Here is a 10,531-nt window from a genome sequence, read left to right as displayed (position 1 = left end):
TCTATCTTTGTCACGTGAGGCTCAGGTGGTTGGTGGCTTGGGATTGCCTTCTACCAGTTTTGGCTAGTGGGCCAGCTATGCCCTATCCAGGTAGGGATAGCCTGGTTTGAGTAAAAGGGAGGCTTTTTTGTTTGTGGCATCCTGGTTGTGCAATGCGCTTTGCAAAGGTGAGTACCTTCTTATTTTCCCAGCATTTTAATACTTTGCTTTTTTAATATTGCATTTTACTTTGTGCTGCTGCTGTGCATCTATGCTGATTCAATGGCTAACAATTCGATTGGAATCAAACCAATTGCAATTGCAATTGTGGCTTTATTGATTTTATCTTGTAGGTTTTTTCCCTTTACTTTGTTAATCACCCAGTCAGTCTTGGCTATTGGGCAGAATATAGATGAACTAAATATACACTGATAATATCTGGGCTAGATGTTGCTATGCACTCTGGCCTGCTGCATTGGCTGCCTGTATGCTTCTGGATGCTCAATTGAGGGTGCTGGTTTTAACCTATAAAGTCTTACATGGCTTGGGACCAAAATAACCTGATAGAGCACCATGATTAAGCTCCTTGGGTTTGATGCTTGGGGCTAGGAAAAGGAAAGGGAGTGTGTGGTGGGTAAGGCCATGAAGAACAAAGGCATTTTTTATACTTATGCTGTGTGGTAGGATGTTGCTTTCTAGAATGAGAGGTGGTAGCCACCCTAGCTTCTCCACTTTCTTTGATTTTATTCCTGCCAATTGAAACTTTAAAAAGACTTGGAAACTCCCTTTTCTGTCCTTGGGGATGAGATACAAACCTACCTCTCTAGTTTTCCATTGTATCGCTCTTCTCTTGTGACTTTACAGGGTGCATTCTTTTGCATGTGGACCTCATTCCAGCTCCTTGGAAACTGCTTGTTCTCCTTGCACACAGCCATTAATACTGATGTTTGGAATACAGTTCAGAACACATGACCTCAGCAAGTCCTTACTGTTCTTACTGTAGTTGGCAAGTTGGTTCAAGGAGAATGTCAGTTCTTCACTGAATAGTCCTGACCATTTATCCAGCAAAAAGGGCATTTGCTGACTCTTTTGGTCGCCAGTGAATTTGAAGCAGTTATCTGTCACTTGCTATACTTGTCGCTTGTGGTCTCCTCCTGACAGTTCTGTGTGGAAGAGGATGTAGTGCTTAGTGCAAAGTCATTGTAGGGTTCTCGTTATTGTTTTGCAATACCTTCCACGTATGGCTGATGAGGGAACATTGTGGGTGCGGTCTTATGATTGGTGAATGACCAGAAACCTTGTTTCTGCAGCAAGGTTGTGTTTTTTGCTTTCAGTTTACAGGACCATACCTCAGCTAACCTGGTGTTCAGTCAAGTGCAGACAACACACAGGGACCAGCTTCCAGCTATCCAGCAGTGTATAATCTGCCAGGTTTAAACTCTGAGAGTAATTCCAAAGCCAGACTGATCAGGTGAAAAAGAAGACTGATATGAACATCCTATATATGTTTAGGCCGAGAAGGTTGTAGAATTGTAGAAGTGTAAGATTTTTGTTCTGTCTAAATATGCATAAGGATTGCACTCTTAACTTCTTGCAAAGTTGGATGGAAGAAGGTAGACAGTTGTCAGTCACTAGGTGAAGTTAAGTTGATGGGAAAATATTTTTTTAGGAAGTGCATCCTTGCACAAATGGAAACCCTGGACAGCCAAGAGCATAAGACTGTGCTCTTATGACCACCTAACTAGGAGTAATTGAACTTTAACACAATGTTCAATTATTTACTACTTCTTTTTTAAATCTCCCCCTTCTTGGAAGATCAGGTTCTTAAGAGTCTCAGTCTCCCCTAAAACATACGGTGCCCTCCATACATGTTGGGGAACAACTTTAATTCCCAGCCAGCCATGGTGAAGCCTGGAATACTCAGCTCTTCCCAGCAAACTAAGAATGAATGGCCAGAGATCACTCAGGGAATTCCCAGACATAAGTGAGGATTTGAACCTGGGCTTCCGTGGTTCTACAATTACAGTGGGATTGTTCCAGCCCTCTCACTCTCATTAAGTAGGTATGGCATAAGACTAAGGTGCTTCTCTGGGAATGAATACTGTAGCTGCAATGCTAGGTGCATATGCACTCTATCCTAGACTTAACTTGGAAATGTCCCATTGCATCCAGAGCACAGGACTTAAGTGAAAGATCCCAACTTTATTGGGAAGCGGTATTTAAGTTCACACTCACCTGGGAACAACTTCAGATGTGGAAGCGCTTTGCTTTAACCATTATTGCGCTAATGGCTAGCATGCATTTCCCCAAAACATCAAGATGCAACTTGCACCACATGCGTGAAAAGTCAAGGCTGCAGGAAACCTACTTTCCCGCTTCCTATATACAGGGTTTACCTTGTGCAAGAGACCGGATACAAGGCTGAACGACGATGGGCCTGCTTTTGACAGAGCCAAAAGAGAGGCTCGAACTTGTGCGTGCTTTAACATACCCTCTTTCACGACTAATGCCGAATGCACGTGGGGGGTGGAGTTTGCAGGCATGGCCCCTCCCTCACAGACACGCTTGTTGACTGTATACACACGAACGTGCGTCTCCCTTTTGCGTTTATTCATGACAAAGAAATGCACTCTGCTTAGGAGCACTTGCAGTGATTCCTCCCTTTCTTACTCTTTATATTCGACAACAATTAATGCCAGGCGAGTTGCCTGATGCAAATGAGACCCTGTTGGGTAGTCGCTGGGTCTAGGGAAGATAGTAGAATTCGCTTCTGAAAAGTGTATTGCGTGTTATAACTTGAGAAACGAATCTGGTTGAAAACAGCGCGCTGACAGGTCAAAAGAGGAGTAAGGAAGCGGTCCGTGCCGCAGCCGCCCCTCGCACACCCCACCGCCTTTCCGCCACAAGCTGCCGTTTTGCTCCAGCAATTCCTCCACCCTGCGCCGCCGCTTCTTCAACAGCCTCCGGTGCGCCTGCGCCGCCGAGCGCTGCTGATTGGACGAGAGCGCCTCTATATAAACGCGGCGCAGGCTCTGCCCGGATCTCTTGTTACGGCCGCCATTTTAATACTCTCTGAGGGTCGCTTGTGCTTATTCCTGCCTTTTTTTGTGTGTCGCGTGGGTACGCGCGCTCCTGCTTTTTCTCTTCGGTCCGCTCCCGTTATGGAGGACAATACCGACTATGGCAGCAGCAATAACAATAACGCAGGCTCGGGCAGTGGTCAGGACGACTTCGCGGAGGGCTCTAAGATCAACGCCAGCAAGAACCAGCAGGATGACGGGTACGAGGGGAAGACAGGCGGACGAAGGGGGCAGCCTCGCCGAGGGGCGGAGCGGGACGACGGGGGCTGAAGAGAAAGAAATGTCTAGCCGGCCGCCATTTTAGCTTGCGAGAGTGGTAATGGGGGAAGGGCAAGGAACTGGATAAGGCCCTCAGCCCGCGGCCGCCACGTGACTTTTCCCGCTGTTCCCGCGTAAGCGTCGCCCCCCTCTTCCTGTCGCCTTGATTCCCTTTGTGTCTTTCCTCTTCCCTCCTGGCTCCCGCGCGTGTTGGCCTGAAGTTCCAAATAGGCGGAGTCGGCAAAGCTGCCAATCAAGCCGTTATGACGCAACGGACAACCTATCGGAGCGGGATGGGTGGGACTTGGTCGGGGGAGGCGGAGAGCGAGCGGGTGTCGAGTGCGCGGGGGGCCGGGCCGGGCGCGGTGCGCGGGTGGCTTTCTGCGCCTGCGAGCAGAATTGCGCCGGGCACGCCTCTTGTGTGCCAGGTGGTACCAGCATGGGATTACCGTAGGAGTCTGGCTGGCGTGCAGGCGCAATTATAACTTCGATTATAGCTGTCTTGGCCGCCTGCTGATTTTAGAGCAGCCTGCCCCATCATACAAGAGTTGGAAGGGGCCATGAAGGCCATCGAGTCCAGCCCCCTGCTGTTGCCGGACGCCACGTTATACCATGGCCCCCTCCGGTTGCCTTGGAACTACAGTTCCCGTAATACGAGAGCCCTGCCCCGGCGCTTTCCAGATGCTATGATGAACTGCAGTTGCAATAATATGCTAGACCAGCATATCTTGTTAGGTACATGGTTTAGATTGCAGCTTTCATAATACTCTACAGTTGTAGTTGAGCGTATTTGGTGGCTGAGTTGGGAAAGGATAGTTTAGAGTGACAGGAGACAAAAGCCCTGGGTTCCTGCAGTTTAAATTGCTGTGGGGAAGTGAGAGGGTTGATAGATTAGCTAGTGCTGTAGGAGAGAAGAGTTGTGGCTGCTGGAGTGTGAGATTGTCCCTGCTCTGCGTTCAGCCTCTTATCATTGGTTTTAATTACTGCCTTACCTGCCAACAATTTGTAAGGCATTTGGGAGGATTTATATCAAGAAAAGATTAAATTAGAATATTTAGCTGAGGTATTTTGTGTGCATAGCTATGGCAATACAGTGGCTAAAACTGATTGGAGTAGAAAGTCCAGTTCAAATCTATGAGCTTCCTGGCTACCTCCCACTAATAGGAACCTATCTTTCAAGATTGTTAGGATCAATAAAAAACATCTAGGTGACATGCTTTGAACATACTGTAGGAGTTTATTGGCATTATTTTTATTCGTTAAGAGTCCATTAGGTTTGTGTGTTACTCTTGCAATATTCTATGCAGTAAAAAGGTTATCGTATTCTGATTTTAGATAGGAACTAAGGCTGAGCCATCAAACTTGAGTAATTGCAAGGTTTCATGACCTTTTAGAAGTTGTCTTTTCTTACATTTTGTGAATGGTTTACTGTATCAAGAATATTTCATGCTGATAATTCTTGCCTATTGTTATGAAATTAATCTTGCTTCTGCTTATGTTTTTAAGGAAAACCAATAATTATACACTCAGCCCTGAAGATTTTGGGAACTGTAAATCAAGCATATAGTTTTGCCTTGCCCTTAATGGCAAACTGTCTTAAACAAAGATGCCCTGCATTTCTCAGTAACAGCAAAGACCTAATGTTTACTTGCAAAAAAATTATATTGAAATTAACTGATCTGTCCAAAAAGTATGGCTAATACTTGTTGCTGAGTTTAATAACAGAGTTCACAATCTCTGCATGTGTGTTTTCAACTCGGTAAACTGGTTTTTCAGTTGAGGCATTTGAACTGGTAAAAGTTTTGTCTTAATTTCAGAAAGGGTTCAGAACTTTTCTGAAATCCAGAAAAATAATTAAGACACAATCCAGCGTCTGAGCCTCTGACCTTGGAAGCTGACATGCACCCAGTGCACAGGGCTATTTCTTTTGCCCCATGCTTCATGCCCTGCACTTTGTTTAGTAGGCTGTTATTGGCACCATTTAGATAAGCTTTTGGCCCCAGCCATCTCCTCCCCTGGCATGCCCCTTTTCCTCTTGTGAATTTGATTTCTGACCTTGAGAGAGGCTTCAGCTGGGAAAATGAGGCAGAGCAGGAGCCTTGGCATTCAGTCTCAGCATTTGTAGTTTACAAAGTTGGGAGACCATCCCCAGAGAGGTTTGCCTGTAGCCGAGCTTATATTCTTTTTGGCGCCAGGTCCAAACCTTTTTATTTACGTGTTATTTTAAAAATTAGTATTTTAATAGCTTTTAATCAGTCATTCCTGATTTGATTTATTATTGTCCATATATTGTTTTATATTTGTATTGTTTATTTTTTTTATTTTAATGTTTGTAAGCCGTCCTGAGATGCCATGCATAGAGGACGGCATACAAAAGTTTTAAATAAATAAGACTGCCTCCACTGATGATGCTGAGCAACATTTGCTTGATGTTTTTCCCAGTTTTAGAACACACATCCTGTAAATCTGTGTGCTGTGACCTGCCTAAAATTAACCGGTTCCTGTATTAGGGTTTGGGTTGCTCGTTTACAAATGTGATTTTTAAAATGTTACACATTTGTTGCCTTTGTTGGAAATCAGTTGAATCGTATTTTGGGGCAGGGGATTTCATCTTCCCCCTTAACATTGAACTTTTGGATTTTCCTAGCTATTACTTGTGGTAGAACCATGGCTGTGAGAACTTTAATTTCTCTAGGTTGTGAGGAAATATTTTTGTCATGCTGTATGGGATGGGACAATTCAGTTTAATCATCATGTTGTATTGGTTTGGTGTAATTGCATTACAGAATTTCAGTTTTGTTGATCATATTAAACATGTAAATGGATATATACTTGTGTAATGCTTGAGGAAGATATAATTGACTAAAATCCACGTTGTTTCTTTGCAGGAAAATGTTCATTGGAGGCTTGAGCTGGGATACAAGCAAAAAGGATTTGACAGAATATTTGTCTCGCTTTGGAGAGGTGGTGGATTGCACAATTAAAACAGATCCTGTCACAGGAAGGTCAAGAGGCTTTGGGTTTGTGCTTTTCAAAGATGCTGCCAGTGTGGAGAAGGTACGTCACTGTGTGCATGGCTATAAGGAGCATCTCCTAATACTAGTGTGGATTTTTCTTATCTGCAGTTAAATTTGCACTCAATGTCTCTTTAGGTCTTGGAATTGAAAGAACACAAATTGGATGGCAAGCTAATAGATCCCAAAAGGGCAAAAGCTCTAAAAGGGAAAGAACCACCCAAAAAAGTGTTTGTTGGTGGACTGAGTCCTGATACATCTGAAGAGCAAATAAAGGAATATTTTGGTGGTTTTGGAGAGGTATAATTGTTTAATTAACATTAATTAAACTACAGTTGAGGGAGTTTATGTGGCATGGCAGCTAGTTAAAGTTGGTTGGTTACTCTAAACTATGCTATATCTGCTTGGAATAATTTTGAATGATTGTGACCACTTTGTCCTGATGTAGTTCTATACAGCTTCTAAACTAGAGAAGAGTATGGGATGAAGGATAAACAGAGATTAAATAGTAGGGATGTATTTACATAATGAGAAAGGGGAGAAGATTTTTTCCCCCTACCATATTCAGTTTGGTTTTGATTTAGTTATTTGCTTAGAAAATGCTAACAAATGGTGATCATGTGTTAATATGCATGGAACTTAAGAGTAATGTAGATATAATTGTATGCTCTTTGCTAAAATAATCTAAATGACTAAATGAAGGAAATACAGGATTGAAAGAAGAAATTGTATGATGAGAGGAGCTGGGGATGAAAGTGATGATTTGAATATACATGATTATGAATATTGTGGTTGGTGAGGGTTCCAAACATGAGGGAGTAGCAAGAAAGCTTGGGGGCAGGGTGGGGGCTGGAAAAATGAAGATGTAGCCAAGCAGACACGAGGAAAAAGGGGCAGAAAAGATGAGTAGAGAGAACAGGGAATTTACACAGAACCACTATATGCTTATAGCTTTTTCAATATGCATTTCAGATCGAAAATATTGAGCTTCCCATGGACACAAAGACGAATGAGAGGAGGGGTTTCTGTTTCATCACATACTCAGATGAGGAACCAGTAAAGAAATTGCTGGAAAGCAGATACCATCAAATTGGTTCTGGCAAGGTATTGTTGTTCAGTTAAAGAATTTGAAACTCGTATCTTGTTTTGAAATTGAAACTTGTTTTTACCTGCAGAAGCCATGAAAGTTAACTCCCTCATGTATCTTGTATTAAAGTTACGCACTGTGTTTTCTTTTAGTGTGAGATCAAAGTAGCACAGCCCAAAGATGTATATAGGCAGCAACAACAACAACAGAAAGGAGGCAGAGGTGCTTCATCTGGTGGGCGTGGCAGTTCCAGAGGACGTGGCAGGGGTAAGTGTGTGCAAGAGGACTTAAATTTTCACTGCTGGAATGTACGTTCAGAAACAAATTGAAATAGGGAAGCCACAACTTGCAAGAGATGCACTTGACTTAATGATAACTCCGGGTTTGAGCGCAGGGAAGATGAATGGCTCTATTCATGGTCTGAGTCATGTTCCTGCAAAAAAGGCATATGCAGTATTCTGTAGACATCTGAAGTCTGAAATAGAGGAATGGAAACCAAACTGAGAAACCTTGAAGTTAGACGAATATCTTGCATGTTTTTGCCTACAGCAGCTTTTAATTTTTCCCTGATGCAGTAAAAGGATTAAGGACTTAATGCCATGGTCACTTCATTTTAGGTCAAAGCCAGAACTGGAATCAAGGGTATAACAATTATTATGATCAAGGATATGGCAGTTACAACAGTCCTTACAGTGATCAGAGCTACAGCAGCTATGGTGGATATGATTATTCTGGGTACAACTACCCGGGTTATGGCTATGGACAGGGATATGCTGACTACAGTGGTAAGAATGTTTTCACTCAACTTTGCATAGAACTCAAACCTCAGATTTAAACTGACTTTGCGATTGTTTCTTCATTCTGGAGAGCCCAGGTACTTCAGTGAATGCCTGGCAGGGTACGGGCTGGCATTTCTTAGACTAAGATTCTATTGATTCTTTGGGATGAAAATTATAAACTTAGCATAATATATTTCATAACTTTTGTGATGTCAGTTTATCCTTTGTGTTTTTAAACATAAAGGCTATGTATGGATGAATACCTTCTTGTACTAGTCACCTGTGTTACCTGCTGAGCTAGCCTTAAGGCTGCCAATTTGCTCTTTCCAACAGGGCAGCAAAGTACATATGGAAAGGCTTCCCGAGGTGGCGGCAATCACCAAAACAACTACCAACCATATTAAAGAAATACTTGGGAATAAACAGGTGTGTATTGCATGAAAGCATCATCTATCATACAGCTAATCTTATTTAATTTAAAGATCAATAGACAACGCGTAAAAACCACTTTCTTGGATAGCCTGATTTTTTTAAAAAAATTAATATGTGTTTAAAAATGTGTGTTAAAAACTCTTTGTTTTAAGTGTCTATAGATCTTTAACTCTGTAAAAGGTTGCTCGTCGTCCTTAGTACTTCAGAGAAACATAAGAGTTTTTCTGCTTACAATGTGTGCCAGGTGGTGTAGAGGAATAATTAAACTTAATAGAAGTATTAACCAACAGGTAAAGTACTGAAATGGGTACAACTTAAGCAAAACAAGATTGTTGTCTTCTAACTCTGACATTATACCTTGTTTGTACCCGCCAGCGGGAACTTCATTGCAGGCCGTGTGTCACCCTGACCACGTCTATCTCTGGGGGTCGCACGTTGCAGGCAGAGCGCAAGGCATACACCAGAAAACGCTGTCCTGTGGTATGGTCTCTTCCAACTTCATGTACCAGCGTAAAGATTAAAGTGGAAAACTTCAGACTTTGGCTTCTTTTTAAAAATCTTTGGAGATTTAAGTGTCTTAACTTAAAATGGTTTTTTACAGGAGTTAAAGTGCATAAATGCCTTTACAGCTTAATCATTTTTGGTCTTCTGTTTAGTGTTGTATATCAATTGTGGAACCTCATTTTAAGTGCTTGTTCTTTAAGATTTAATGCTTGCTTTTTTCTTTTATAGCTATTAGTGAAATCTACAAACCAAAACGAAGTTTTAAATCTGGGAACATTAAAGATCATATGCAAATAGTGGTTTCTATTAATCACCTGGCTAACAATAACTTTCCTTGGTGTATTGCCACTTTCTCTTTCCCACTATAGCAGTTGAAGCCATGAAAGGCTCTTCCAGAGCTTGGTTTCTAGCAAACCAAGAACTTCTTTGCTGAGTTTCTACAGTTCTTTGACATGCTCCATCATTTGAGCTGAATTGGTGCATCTGGGCACATAAAGTGTAATTGGGTCATCAAAAGCATTTTGTGTTGACAGATATGCATATGATCTTTAACAGTGAAGCGAGGAATAAATAGAGGACTTAAAGCAGTTCATGAAAATGGACCTTTTAAAAATGCTTGAAAATGTTGCACAGGTCTCATAATTATTTTGTCTTGGTTTTGTAGGTAGAGATTCTACAGCAAAGCCATCTTGCAGAACATCAGGACTGACTGGAGGGTGGTCTTCGTGACATGAGATTATTTTGTAAAAGACTTGTAGTGTACGGCACAGCAGTGTCCATCTGTACATAGTGACTGGCTAGTTTTCTTTATGGTTTTTACTTTTTGTCCTTTTTGTCATCTGTGTTTCAATACCAATGTGGTTTTTGTGTTTATACAATTTTTATTTGTTGAATGACTCAAATAAAAAATTAACTTCTGTGATTGCTGCCTGAATTTTGAGAATACCATGGCCTGCCTTGACTCAGAAATGAGAATATTGTAGGGAAATTAATGCTTTCCTATCGTAGATAGTATGAGACTGGGCTAAAATGCCTTTATCCTTTATATAGATACTGGCGATGACATTAATGAACACATGAGCTATTAAGCAAGCAGTCTTAGGGCCCTTTGACATTATCTGAAGGGCCATAGAATAGTTTGGCTGCTTGGACCTCAGAAGTGGGACTCTGAGATCATGCTTACCTTGCAGTGAGCTCAGAAAGAACTGTTCTTGCTGCTTTTCTCATGTTGGAAACTCAATCCGCAGGGACAGAGGAGACGGGAGCTATCCTTAAGGCTTCTTTGGCCTTCTTCCCTCTCCAAAATGTGATTGCTGGACAAGTATAAAAACTAACCTAATAAATTGCAAGCTGGATGGATGAGGAGGGGAAGATTGTCTCTGGCATTCTTGCCCTAAT

General features: G+C 42.1%; 1 protein-coding gene across 3 annotated transcripts; it reads left to right on the top strand.

Moving 5' to 3' along the window:
- The first annotated feature begins 3,018 nt into the window (after positions 1–3,018).
- HNRNPDL (heterogeneous nuclear ribonucleoprotein D like) lies at positions 3,019–10,055 on the top strand. 3 transcript variants are annotated; one of them, XR_006414527.1, is made up of 9 exons: positions 3,019–3,259; positions 6,206–6,374; positions 6,470–6,631; positions 7,304–7,435; positions 7,571–7,685; positions 8,036–8,203; positions 8,531–8,623; positions 9,005–9,109; positions 9,798–10,055. XR_006414527.1 is itself a non-coding variant. In XM_044428277.1 (8 exons), exons 1-7 carry the CDS (start codon positions 3,141–3,143, stop codon positions 8,599–8,601), a joined length of 936 nt encoding a protein of 311 aa, XP_044284212.1. In that variant the 5' UTR covers positions 3,019–3,140; the 3' UTR covers positions 8,602–8,623; positions 9,798–10,055. The 3 variants fall into 3 exon arrangements, 2 of the variants coding, with proteins under 2 accessions (XP_044284212.1, XP_044284213.1); XM_044428277.1 differs by lacking the exon at positions 9,005–9,109; XM_044428278.1 differs by having other exon boundaries at positions 9,005–10,055.
- The last annotated feature ends 476 nt before the right edge of the window (positions 10,056–10,531 follow it).

The sequence above is a fragment of the Varanus komodoensis genome, unplaced genomic scaffold, assembly GCF_004798865.1.
Source record: "Varanus komodoensis strain SLA01 unplaced genomic scaffold, ASM479886v1 scaffold2, whole genome shotgun sequence".
Taxonomy (NCBI): Eukaryota; Metazoa; Chordata; class Lepidosauria; order Squamata; family Varanidae; genus Varanus; species Varanus komodoensis.
This window is presented reverse-complemented; position numbering and strand designations above follow the sequence as displayed.